Here is a 13,468-nt window from a genome sequence, read left to right on the forward strand (position 1 = left end):
GGGAGGTGGGAGCCAGGCAAGGGACTACTTAACATTTTAAGAGGAAAACGTAGGGATGAATTAGGCCAAATTATGAGCTACTGTATTCAGGGATCAAAACTGGCTGAAATGAAAGGAAATTTACAGCAGAGACTTTTTATTCAACACCACAAAGCTGTATAGCCACACAGTCATCCCCAAGCTGGCCAGAGCTCTATTTGGGCCCCAGATCGTTCATATGGATCGTCACTGTGCTTGGGAAAAGCAGCCAGCAAAATATATAATATATACCTATGCCTTTTTAGTTAGATATCACTTTAGTCTGCCAGGTACCTTTTAATCAATTGGTCTACACTATTTAGTATTCACAAATGTACATACCAGTAGTTTGGGTGTTGGTGGCCACAAGTGGTGGCTGGCCATCTAGTAAACAAACCACGATCATTTTATTAGATATATTTTATAACTACATGTGACATACCTGCATCAGAATTGGCTGGCACCCCAGTTCTTTCTGGTGAGCCTAGTAAAAAGGTACACTCAATAATTACACAAAGAAGTTATCATAAATAGAACAATCACTACTCTAATAGAGAGGTCTACCACTATTTAGTATTCATTACATACCGGTAGTTGGGATGCTGGTGGCCACAAGTGGTGGCTGGCCACCTAGTAAACAAACCACGATCATTTTATTAGATATATTTTATAACTACATGTGACATACCTGCATCAGAATTGGCTGGCACTCCAGTTCTTTCTGGTGAGCCTAGTAAAAAGGTACACTCAATAATTACACAAAGAAGTTATCATAAATAGAACAATCACTACTCTAATAGAGAGGTCTACCACTATTTAGTATTCATTACATACCGGTAGTTGGGATGTTGGTGGCCACAAGTGGTGGCTGGCCACCTAGTAAACAAACCACGATCATTTTATTAGATATATTTTATAACTACATGTGACATACCTGCATCAGAATTGGCTGGCACCCCAGTTCTTTCTGGTGAGCCTAGTAAAAAGGTACACTCAATAATTACACAAAGAAGTTATCATAAATAGAACAATTACTACTCTAATAGAGAGGTCTACCACTATTTAGTATTCATTACATACCGGTAGTTTGGGTGTTGGTGGCCACAAGTGGTGGCTGGCCACCTAGTAAACAAACCATGATCATTTTATTAGATATATTTTATAACTACATGTGACATACCTGCATCAGAATTGGCTGGCGCCCCAATTCTTTCTGGTGAGCCTAGTAAAAAGGTACACTCAATAATTACACAAAGAAGTTATCATAAATAGAACAATCACTACTCTAATAGAGAGGTCTACCACTATTTAGTATTCATTACATACCGGTAGTTGGGATGCTGGTGGCCACAAGTGGTGGCTGGCCACCTAGTAAACAAACCACGATCATTTTATTAGATATATTTTATAACTACATGTGACATACCTGCATCAGAATTGGCTGGCACTCCAGTTCTTTCTGGTGAGCCTAGTAAAAAGGTACACTCAATAATTACACAAAGAAGTTATCATAAATAGAACAATCACTACTCTAATAGAGAGGTCTACCACTATTTAGTATTCATTACATACCGGTAGTTGGGATGTTGGTGGCCACAAGTGGTGGCTGGCCACCTAGTAAACAAACCATGATCATTTTATTAGATATATTTTATAACTACATGTGACATACCTGCATCAGAATTGGCTGGCACTCCAGTTCTTTCTGGTGAGCCTAGTAAAAAGGTACACTCAATAATTACACAAAGAAGTTATCATAAATAGAACAATCACTACTCTAATAGAGAGGTCTACTACTATTTAGTATTCATTACATACCGGTAGTTGGGATGCTGGTGGCCACAAGTGGTGGCTGGCCACCTAGTAAACAAACCACGATCATTTTATTAGATATATTTTATAACTACATGTGACATACCTGCATCAGAATTGGCTGGCACTCCAGTTCTTTCTGGTGAGCCTAGTAAAAAGGTACACTCAATAAATACACAAAGAAGTTATCATAAATAGAACAATCACTACTCTAATAGAGAGGTCTACTACTATTTAGTATTCATTACATACCGGTAGTTGGGATGTTGGTGGCCACAGGTGGTGGCTGGCCACCTAGTAAACAAACCACGATCATTTTATTAGATATATTTTATAACTACATGTGACATACCTGCATCAGAATTGGCTGGCACTCCAGTTCTTTCTGGTGAGCCTAGTAAAAAGGTACACTCAATAATTACACAAAGAAGTTATCATAAATAGAACAATCACTACTCTAATAGAGAGGTCTACCACTATTTAGTATTCATTACATACCGGTAGTTGGGATGCTGGTGGCCACAAGTGGTGGCTGGCCACCTAGTAAACAAACCACGATCATTTTATTAGATATATTTTATAACTACATGTGACATACCTGCATCAGAATTGGCTGGCACCCCAGTTCTTTCTGGTGAGCCTAGTAAAAAGGTACACTCAATAATTACACAAAGAAGTTATCATAAATAGAACAATCACTACTCTAATAGAGAGGTCTACCACTATTTAGTATTCATTACATACCGGTAGTTGGGATGTTGGTGGCCACAAGTGGTGGCTGGCCACCTAGTAAACAAACCACGATCATTTTATTAGATATATTTTATAACTACATGTGACATACCTGCATCAGAATTGGCTGGCACCCCAGTTCTTTCTGGTGAGCCTAGTAAAAAGGTACACTCAATAATTACACAAAGAAGTTATCATAAATAGAACAATCACTACTCTAATAGAGAGGTCTACCACTATTTAGTATTCATTACATACCGGTAGTTGGGATGTTGGTGGCCACAAGTGGTGGCTGGCCACCTAGTAAACAAACCATGATCATTTTATTGGATATATTTATATAACTAATCATACCAGCAGTGGAACTAGAAGAGCCTGCAGGTGCCTCATCAGCCTCCCCTAATAAAATAATTGCACACACTTAACATTATGTATGTTCAAACTTAAAAAAGAGGATGAATAATAAAAATATCATGCTGCACTCATTACAGGAATATTTTGATGGTGTACTCTCCCATACAGAAAGAGTGCATGCTGTAGTGTAAGGGGTGGCACTCCAATATACCCTGTACTCCCATCTTCATCCTCGGTCAATGTTGTCAAACTTGAAAAATAAGCCTTGATCCTTGACTTACATTAAAATCCATGCTCGACTCTTGACCAAATTTTTGTACATTTTCGTAAAAAAAATTATAGTTATGTTAAGTATTAGTTGTGGCATTCACTTTACAATCAAACTTGTCTTTTGACCTACACTGTATTGCAAATTTCTTGCTTGACTTTTGACTTTCGTTTTGACCGAGGACGAAGATCAGAGTACAGGATATATTGGAGTGCCACCACCTTGTAATGCTTGGTGTCTGCTAAAAAGTCTGCAGGCAATCATAACATTTTGAAGTAAATTTTGTACCCTATTCTATTACACTAAAACGCAGTTGTAAATCACAACCTTCCAAAATTCTTCTTCCTAAAACATGTGTCCACGTGTGTACTTTATGTATGCTTGTCAGCATACATCGGTATGAGCAGAAACATTAAACAAACAGTATATGAGAATATGTGACCCACTGAGCAAAAACCTGCATTTTTATCAAACTTCTTTTTATAACTTCTTTGTTATCCAGAGGGAAAAACCAATGGGCTGTCAAAGACTGGTGAATAGTTGTGGAGTTATAGCGATAGACAATAGGAAGTGCAAAACAATTGATTTTTACAGTGACTATACGGGGAAACATTACAGGCGCTCATTTAATCTATCATAACTCATGAAGAAAACAAGCTATGGAGATGGGACTTGGCTCATTGTCTATTCAGCAAGGTGCAGTTTTTTCCCTACATACATTCATGCATTTAAGCTAAAAGGCTGTTTAAACTTTAAAATGGTAATGTTTACATAATATTTTACTGCAACGTAAACAAATGCCCATAACTCATGTTTGCTTCATGGCACTGACATGAAAGATATTCCTACTTGCCATTAACAGACGAATCCGTTGGTCACTTAGTTGTCTCGATTCAAGCCTTGTTTCACTGTTTGCTGAAGTGATTAGAACACACACTAAATTATTTTTGTAGTACGCATTTTTTACCCAATGTATTTCAATGAGGTATTTCTCAAAAACAGAATTAGCTATGCAAACTAGTTGGGATTTTGTTCAGCGGGTCACATATATAGAAACTGTGCTAAGCTTGTAGTAAACTTCCACAAAGGTAAGCTTTGCACTGAGGCTGCTTGAAATACAGGAGTCATGACTCTCTACAGCTTTTTATTGCTTCCAAATAAATACACTTCAGACTGTAATACAACATAGCTTAAGGAGAGAAAACTGTCACTCTATGGTCATCAAAATGCATGAGTACGATATAATTACCTTAACAGAAGAGTGAGTGACTGTAACAAAGCTATTTGATACAAGTACACAAAAAATTTGGAATTTTATTCAACTAGAGTAGGGACCATAACACATCGATAAAAGTACTGATCAGTAGTAATGACTTGTGGCTAGCTATTCAGCTAGGGCTGGTGTCAAAGGCTCTGGCATGTAGGTAATTTGTTTATGGCTTGTGGTGACCACGAGCAAATCCTAGACAAACAGTGATGGTTGAAGCACAAGCCCACCTGTCTGATTGGTAGCTTTGACTTGTGGCATGTGTACTGTGTAGCTTTGCAAGCACAAATTTTGTTGAATTATGCACATTCAAGTGTATAAATTGTAGAACCCTAGAGTAATAAATTATAGCAGTTGTCCGACTATCAAGCACTGAGTAGCTATGTAGACCTGGTACTATTAGAAAATGGTACGCATTTGATTTTTGGAGCATGATGCTTTAAAATCCACTAGGAGATCTACTATCAGGTTCCCTGCAGTGGGTGGCCAGTCATCCAGGCTAAAATGTGGTTAACCACTCCATTCATTTTGTAAGCATATGCCTAAAAGAATTCAAATACGATAAGTATAATCTAACACAGCACGTACATTTGTTACGATGAAAAGAGAAGTCCAGAAATATCATAAAAATTCTGTGTAGTGCCCATCTGTTTTTAGAGTGTTTTAAGGCTGTTTTGGTCTCCTATTGAACTATGAATGAACCTTACTAAGACCTAAATGGGTAAGCTTCCTTGTAGAAACTTTATTTTACACTACGTGTAATGTAGGTGCAATCCACACTCAAAACCTTCGTACTATTCAGTCTACTATGGCACCACTGAAGGCACACCTTGTGACAATAAACTTGTTCCAATTGTATAAATCCACACAAGTTACTTCTTCAACACACGCTTTCTTTAGACTGCTGTGACATCATAGGCACTGGCAGCTCGACATTATCGATCACTGCCATTTCCCAACTGTGCCAGATTCAAGTCTACCTTGTGAAAGGAAGCAGTGCGAGATTCGATTATTTCAACACTTCAACAACAGCACATTCAGTCTTCCGTGATTATTTTAAATTTCAGTACAACATATACCCAATCCCACAACTCCATTTTACATGCCCATATAAAATGCATACATTTTCTAAGTCTGTGAGACGTACCACACCCTCAGATCTTTGTGGATTTTAAAAACCTTGTTTTGCCCGGTTTTTAAAATCCATGAAGATGTACAGTAGCTAGGTCTCTAACCTACACTTCATTTTGTAGGCCTGCAATATTTATTATTGCAGCTTAGTTGGTTGTTATATACATATGCACAGCATTAGTACCAGTCCTATTTTCAAAAAACAATAGGAATTTAAAATCTGCAAAACATTCAATGAATGAATATTAGCCAATCAGAAACTCACCAATATGTTGGGGAGATGATGGTGGCTGTGATGCTTGTACCCCTATTTAGAACAAACAAATTTTTGATAATCTTTAATCAATTTATACACACAGTAAAGCTAGTTCACCATCAATACACTACAGTAGTAACACGTTTATGCCACAGCCATGTCACTGATTTGCAGTGGATTTCTAGAGACATGTGCCAGCCACTGGGAATACTCTAGTACATTAAAATGTCACTGGCCAGAACCTAGACACATGCATAGGAAGAGGATGCTACAGTTTGGGGGTGCCCAAAATTTATATATGGTGGTAGTAGTAGGTGTACAAAGCACACCAAGCATGCTAATTCTAGGAGGGGGCATAGCCCCCAGAAAATTTTTGAAAATTAGATGTCAGGAGATTGAATATTTGGAGGCATTTTTGGTGGTTTTAGTTGTTAATCAAACACTAGTACCAAGAGGGAGAGTCAAAATCACTGTGTAGTATAGAGCATCCACACATTGGTAGAACACAAGCTTTACCTTATTCAGCACCTATCAACAGAACTCAACACCTATCAACAGATCTCTATCGTCAGTAAAGGTGTTCATTTGTTCAAAGATCATTGTCTATTCAATAATACACAGTGATTTTGTACAGGTTGCATTGGCAGTTAGACACTCTCCCTCCCTATTTTTAATATGCACTCTTGCTAGTATTATTACTTTTATTTTTAATACATGCATTAGGGTGACTGCTCTATTAGAGTATTTCGATTGTGATTGACAAGTTTCTGGAAGTTCAAGTGACAACTGTTGCACAATACAGCTTTGAGTTGGGGGTGTTCAGCACCCCAGTAATATAGTTGGGGGGGTAGGGGGGTGCTGGAGCACCCCCAGTAATATAGTGGGGGGAGGGGGTGCTGGAGCACCCTCAGCACCCCCTCTTCCTCCACCTATGACATGGACAGTATCCGAATGTCTTTTTTTTGCATAAATTTATTTCATTTTCAGTAGCACAAGTGATCTTGAGAGCCAACGCTGGAGACACCATATGACCTACTCAGCCATTTACCATTCATTACCAATTTCCTGGCCACCACCAATGGTGATGTGCTTGTGTTGCAGATACCATCATAAAAAGATACTCAAAGTCATGGCTAGATCAATAACTAGTCTGCTTTGATTAAAGTGAGATAAACACCTTATACAAATATAATTGGGACACAAAGGAGGACACAGGCAAGTCCATGAAACTTGCATTGTATGTATTGTAGTATGTCAACAGGCTGAAGCAACATTAAGCAGTGAAACAACCAAGCCTGTAATTTAGCCATGCAATATCACGTTACACTTATCTGAAGGCATCAGTCAGTCAGAAGAAAATTCCACTGAATAATATTGTTGTGTTATACCTATCCAATACTGCAAAGGTCTCATGCAGGTGGTTTTAGGGTGATATTCTTAGCCAGAACGATTCATGATTCTATTGATCTGTATAATCACACATTTGTAAATTGTGTACAAAATCTTTCAATAGGATGTAAAATTATTAAACTATATGCACATACCTGTGGAGTTGGCTGTTGGTGGTGGTTGATCTACAGTGGTGAAAACAAAATATATTACACACTTGTGAGAACTTTGTATTAGTAAAATAAGATACAAAAGTAGCTTTAAAACAGACTGGCTGGGCTACCTAGTAAATTGTGCTCTAACTTCCATTAAATGTTTACTATTACTAAGGAAGTTGAGTCTCAGTGGAGTAGCTAGCCCAGAAGGATTGGTTGGGCACCATTGTATATGTACAACCTGCAGCAACCAGCATGCAAATGCAGCTAGGGGGGTCTGGGGGCATGCCCCCCCCAGGAAAACTTTTGAAAATTACATGCTGAGATTCAATTTGGTGGCATTTACAGTTAAAATTTGTCATCTCTAGTAGGACACTAGCTGTACGTACGTTTTGTTTACATAATAATTATGTAGCTTCATGCATATTGTACCTCAGCATATCGCACAATTTAGCTATAGCTAACTAGCTACGTAAGTTGAGTACCTGAGTTGGTATGGTACTGGAACTGATTGGTTGGGCCAGTGCCCTGCCAGTACCCACCTTAGCTATGCCACTGTTGAGTCTGCATTAATCTTGTCAATATATTCACAGTGTTGTGTGCCGGCTTCTTGGGCCACATGATATAATACCATGTGTCTTATACAGGGTAATATATGTGACTCAGTCTGCCTTATCGCCCACAATAACGGGTTAGATTTTTTTGTCACAAACACAAAGCTACCATGAACACATTATCAGATTTCACTATCACAACCAGCCTGGGTATAAACTGGTCTGCTTATGTGGCTGCTTTTTCCAAGCCCAGTGGTGAGCTGTACGAGCAGTCTTGGGCCTAAATGGAGCTCTGGCTAACAAGTAGATGGCTATGTGTGGCTGTACAACTCTGTGGTGTTGAATGAAGACTAGTACTGTTCATTTACTTTCATTTTAGTAAGGTTTGAGCCCTGAATGGCCCATAACTTGGTCTTATTCATCCTTTCGCCTTCCTCTTCCATTTTCTTTCATTAACCCCTTACCCACCCACCGCCCCTGCCACCGCCCCTGCCACCGCCCCTGCCACTGCCCATTGCAATGCTTGCCTGATACAGCTGAGCCATGGTCAACCTCTTTAAAAAATCTATCTAAAATGGTGGAAAACTTGCCTGTTGGCTGGCTACTTGTTCACTGGATGGTACTAAAGGTAAGCAATTGGTGAAAAAATTTGTACACATAATTAAAGCCATTGGCGAGCTACAACACTTTGAAAACTTAAAACCAGCAAACTGCAATACTTATAAATAGGTGATAAGCCCAGTTTTGTCAGACCAGGTCACATATGTCATTGTTTAAGCATATATTATAAGAAATACTCTAAGAGGACTATAAAAGACATAATCAGGTACTAAACACATACCAGTGCTGGTGACCGATGGTGTTGTTGGTGGTACTTGGTCACCTATAGTAGTTGAAAACAAAACAGTATTATACTTGTGAGTTTTGTACAGTAGGATACAAACACTTTAAATAAAGTATATACACATACATGTACACACGTACCAGCTGCTGATGGTGGTAGTGTTGGTGGTTGATCTATACAAACCATATTACACACTCATGAGAATATTGTACAAATATTTTAACGATTAACAACCACTGAATAATACTTGATAGTAGGGCCATTACACAGTGTTACAAACAAATTAAGAACACTACGAGAAAGACATCTGTAATCAATCCAGTCACAACAGAAAACTCGGACAAATTCTGTTACAAGTGTGTGGGGAAACAATCCTGCAGTACTACTGCAAATTGACAACTTGTGCTATCAGCAAAGATAATTGGGACATAAAGGCCGGAGGACACAGGTAAGTCCATGAAGCATTGCATTGTACAGGTGTATGTTCTGCGGTATATCAACAGGCTGAAGCAACGTCATATAGTGAAAAAAATCAAGCCCATAGTCTTAACCGATATCAACTTACACTTGTCTGAAGGAATCAATCAGTCAGGCAGTCGGTCAGTAGAAAATTTCACTGAATATTTTTTCTTGTGTTAATACTGCTAAGGTTCCATGCAGGTATTGTGAGGCTGGTTTTAGGGTGATATTTTTAGCCAGAAAGTTCATGATCCTTTTGGTCTGTATGATTGCACACTTGTAAATTGTGTACAAAATCTTTCAGTCAGTAAGATGTAAAATTATTAAACTACAGTATGCACATACCTGTGGAGTCAGCTGGTGATGGTGGTTGATCTACAGTGGTGAAAACAAACTATATTACACACTTGTGAGAATTTTGCATTAGTATAAGATACAAAAGTAGCTTTAAAACAGACTGGCTAGGCTACATAGTAAATTGTGCTCTAACTTTCATTAAAATTTACTCTAAAATTTAACTCCTATGATGTCTACTCCATCTACAGTTATATTTGCTACAACAAGTGCCTGTGCAGTAGGGGAGTATACATAAGAAAATTTCCCCAGCCATTTCCGTGATACGAGTGGCCAAAATTTTTTTTTCAGTTTTTCCTTCTACTTCTTTTCGCACACTTTGCAAAATCTGCAATAAGATACAAATGCATACCCTGATCAAGCTAAAACTTGGCACACTTTAAGGGCTCATTACAACGGTACCATGTTTGGTGGGAACCCAATAAAGAATCACAGAGTTATGACTGGTTATTTGTGTAAAATAAGGTCAAACTTATGTCATGCCCACAGGGTAAACCCCTTGAAGGAATGAGCTGAACATTGCTATGTCACGTACCATTGCTGGTGACCGATAGTGGTGGTGGTAGTGGTGGTACTTGGTCATGGTCACCTATAGTAGTTGAAAACAAAAGAATATTACACTTGTGAGTTTTGTATAGTAGGATACAAACACTTTCAAGTATACACATACATGTACATACGTACCAGCTGTTGATGCTGGTGGTGTTGAGGATTGATCTACAATAGTGAAAACAAACCATATTACACACTCATGAGAATTTTTCTGCAATACTACTTGAAAAATATGTGAATTCTAATTAAGTATTCTAGAAGATCATCCTATTATTCCGGAATTATTCCTGATTCTTTTTATCACCGATTATTCCAAAAATTATTCCGGCATAATGTACGCAAGCCTAATAGAAACAAGGGAGGTTGCCTACACCTGAAGATACAGTACTAGTGGACATTTAATTCCTAATTTAGTCATGGGTATAGGCTAAAGTAGGGGTTAACAACGTCCACTAGTATAATTTGACCAAACTGTGGAATAAATGTCCACTAGTATATCTGCAGGTGTAGCTGACCTTCATTGCTTCACTACATTTTATTTCTATAATCCCTAATCAAACTTAAAATTTCTAATTTTCCATATACTGTACTTGTTTGTTTGCTTTTTTGTAACATTGTTATATATATATATAACATTATTATTGTAAGACAGACAGCCATGCAGAACAATAGTTAATTAACACTAGAAGGTAGTGATAGGATAGGTCTCTTTTAGAATTGTAAATGTTGTAGTGCTGTGTCTGCTCATTGCTGTTATAATCACTGATATAATATCTCTTACTACAATTACGAGTGCGAGCTACCTCACATTATGACTGGGGAACACACACATACAGCATCAAAGAATCACAGTTAATTTCATCTGAATGTGTACCCCAGGTATCAACTATTGACCTGAAAAGTGAAATAACCATTATGCTTTGCTATCAGCTATGTTCACCCTGTTATACGTATAAACAAAGAACAGTAGGAAAAGCACCTGCACAATCAATCCAGTCACCACAAAAAATATGGACGATTCAAGAGCCCCAACTACTCTATACTTTCACCTCCCATTTCAGTCCGTTACACAGTGTATAAACAAAAGTGCTCTGGATTAAATGTCCTTCAGGTGAAGGAAACCTGCTGCCTTTTTTCACTACTTTTTACTTATTTGATCACTAAATTCCTAATAAATTAACCCTTGGAGCACTGAGGGTTACTGTAGTTGCTTGTGAAGCTGTATGAATTTGTTGTTACCACTTCAACTGCTGCATATTATAAGTTAACAAAGTGCCATTAGCTCATTCCTCATAAGTCCGATCCTATTTTACACAAATAATCAGTCATAACTCCATGATTCTTTATGGGGTTCCCTCCAAACTTGGTACTGTTTTAATGAGCCCTTTATGTGCCAATTTTTAGCTTGATCAGAGTATGCATTTGTATTTTATGGCAGATTTTGCAAAGTGTGCGAAAAGAAGTAGAAGAAACAAAACCTTGGCCACTCGTATCTCAGAAATGGCTGCAGCAATTTTCTTCAAATTTCATAAGTAGACTCCCTTATTTTACAGGCACTTCTTGTAGCAACCAATTGCATAAGAGATCACGGAGCTACACATGCCATACTTAGTACAGTTAATATAAACATCTTAGGCCTTTATAAGGCCTTCTGGTTTACAGGCTCTGCCTTTACCAGGTACTTTATAATGCGTGAATGTCATGTTTCTTTTTCCTGTCAATATACTCATGGTGTTGCGTGCCAGCTTTTTGGGCCACATGACATATTACCATGTGTCTTGATATAATATTAAAAGGTAATATCAAGAGTTAATAATAGAGAGGAGAGTGTCCAACACAATACAGAGCCTCTACAAATGATTCAGCGTGATTCAAAGGGATTCCTCTGTAAAATTCTGTGATTTGTAGTATATTCTATATGTGAAGATTGTTTTAATCATCGCATTTCTTTGTTTTTCCCATGTGCAATTATCACATTTCTTTTTTCTGGCAGTGTGCACTTGTTAACACGTCTGAGAGAATCCCTTTGAATCATGCTGAATCATTTGCAGAGGCTCTGTATTGTGTTAGACACTCTCCTCTCTATTATTAACTCTTGGTAATATACTGTCATTGTTTAAGTACATATATGTGATCCACTGAGAGAAATCTGACTAGTTTGCATTAACCTGACTAGTTTGCATTTTTATCAAACTTCTTTTTATAACTTCTTTGTTATCCAGAGCAATAAAAACCAATGGGCTGTAAAAGTTTTAGCCTTATCTGGTAAATAGTTGTGGAGTTTTAGTGATAGATAGCAGAAAGTACAAAACAATCAATTTGTACAGTGACTATATGAGGAAAAAATTACAGGCGCTTGTTTAATCAATCATAACTCATAGTTATGGAGATGGGACTTGGCTCATTGTCTTTACAATGAATTGGGACATTCAGCAAGGTACGGTTTTGCCTTATATACACCCATGCATTTAATCAAAAAGGCTGTTTAAATTTAGAAATGGCAATGTTTATACAATATTTTACTGCAACGTAAACCAACTCATGTTTACTTCATGTCACTAAAACGAAACAAAGATATTCTTACTCACTATGAATAGGTGAACCCGTTGGTAACTTGGTTATCTTGATTTGAGCCCTGTTTCACTGTTTACTGAAGCAATTAAAATGCACGTAAATTGTTTTACTAGTACACGTTTTTTACCCAATGTATTTCAATGCGGTTTTTCTCAAAAACAGAAATACACAAACTAGTCGGGGTTTTGCTTAGCAGGTCACATAAGAAACATAATAAGAGGACTATAAAGGCCATATGATCAAGTACTAAAATATACACGTACCACTGCTGGTGACCGATGGTGTCGGTGGTGGTTGTGGTGGTGGTTGTGGAGGTGGTTGTGGTGGTACTTGGTCACCTATAGTAATTGAAAACAACACAATATCACACTTGCAAATTTTGTACAGTAAGATGCAATCAGTTTAAAAATATACATATACATGTACATACCAGCAGGATTGGATGGCTGTGGTTGAGTTGATGATTGGTCTACAGTAGTGAAAACAAATCATATTACACACTCGTGATAATTTTGCACATGTATGTGTATGTTTTAAATGTTTGTATCGTACTGTACAAAATTAACAAGTATGATACTGTTTTGCTTTAGACTACTATAGGTGACCAAGAACAGCCACCGCCATCGGTCACTAGCATGCACCATTCCTACCAGTACATGTATGTGTAGATTTGTTGTTACGTTTCTTATTTCGTAAACATTGACACATTATAAATACAGTATTGTTCACTATCAATTATTGCCTTGAAG

At 37.7% G+C, this 13,468-nt stretch overlaps 1 protein-coding gene across 1 annotated transcript in view; it reads right to left on the minus strand.

Moving 5' to 3' along the window:
• Window positions 1–337: 337 nt before the first annotated feature.
• The window catches only part of LOC136236743 (uncharacterized), a 39,062-nt gene continuing 25,931 nt past the window's right edge, over window positions 338–13,468 (minus strand). Inside the window, exons 12-40 of the mRNA XM_066026987.1 lie at window positions 13,150–13,188; window positions 12,983–13,057; window positions 10,278–10,310; window positions 10,129–10,182; window positions 9,585–9,614; window positions 8,921–8,953; window positions 7,383–7,412; window positions 2,917–2,961; window positions 2,821–2,862; window positions 2,675–2,716; window positions 2,575–2,616; window positions 2,429–2,470; window positions 2,329–2,370; window positions 2,183–2,224; window positions 2,083–2,124; window positions 1,937–1,978; window positions 1,837–1,878; window positions 1,691–1,732; window positions 1,591–1,632; window positions 1,445–1,486; window positions 1,345–1,386; window positions 1,199–1,240; window positions 1,099–1,140; window positions 953–994; window positions 853–894; window positions 707–748; window positions 607–648; window positions 461–502; window positions 338–402 (exon numbers count right to left, since the gene is read on the minus strand). Of these exons, the coding sequence (XP_065883059.1) occupies window positions 338–402; window positions 461–502; window positions 607–648; window positions 707–748; window positions 853–894; window positions 953–994; window positions 1,099–1,140; window positions 1,199–1,240; window positions 1,345–1,386; window positions 1,445–1,486; window positions 1,591–1,632; window positions 1,691–1,732; window positions 1,837–1,878; window positions 1,937–1,978; window positions 2,083–2,124; window positions 2,183–2,224; window positions 2,329–2,370; window positions 2,429–2,470; window positions 2,575–2,616; window positions 2,675–2,716; window positions 2,821–2,862; window positions 2,917–2,961; window positions 7,383–7,412; window positions 8,921–8,953; window positions 9,585–9,614; window positions 10,129–10,182; window positions 10,278–10,310; window positions 12,983–13,057; window positions 13,150–13,188 (1,244 nt within the window). The remainder of the gene's footprint in view (window positions 403–460; window positions 503–606; window positions 649–706; window positions 749–852; window positions 895–952; window positions 995–1,098; window positions 1,141–1,198; window positions 1,241–1,344; window positions 1,387–1,444; window positions 1,487–1,590; window positions 1,633–1,690; window positions 1,733–1,836; window positions 1,879–1,936; window positions 1,979–2,082; window positions 2,125–2,182; window positions 2,225–2,328; window positions 2,371–2,428; window positions 2,471–2,574; window positions 2,617–2,674; window positions 2,717–2,820; window positions 2,863–2,916; window positions 2,962–7,382; window positions 7,413–8,920; window positions 8,954–9,584; window positions 9,615–10,128; window positions 10,183–10,277; window positions 10,311–12,982; window positions 13,058–13,149; window positions 13,189–13,468) is intronic.

This window comes from Dysidea avara, chromosome 10, assembly GCF_963678975.1.
Source record: "Dysidea avara chromosome 10, odDysAvar1.4, whole genome shotgun sequence".
NCBI lineage: Eukaryota > Metazoa > Porifera > Demospongiae > Dictyoceratida > Dysideidae > Dysidea > Dysidea avara.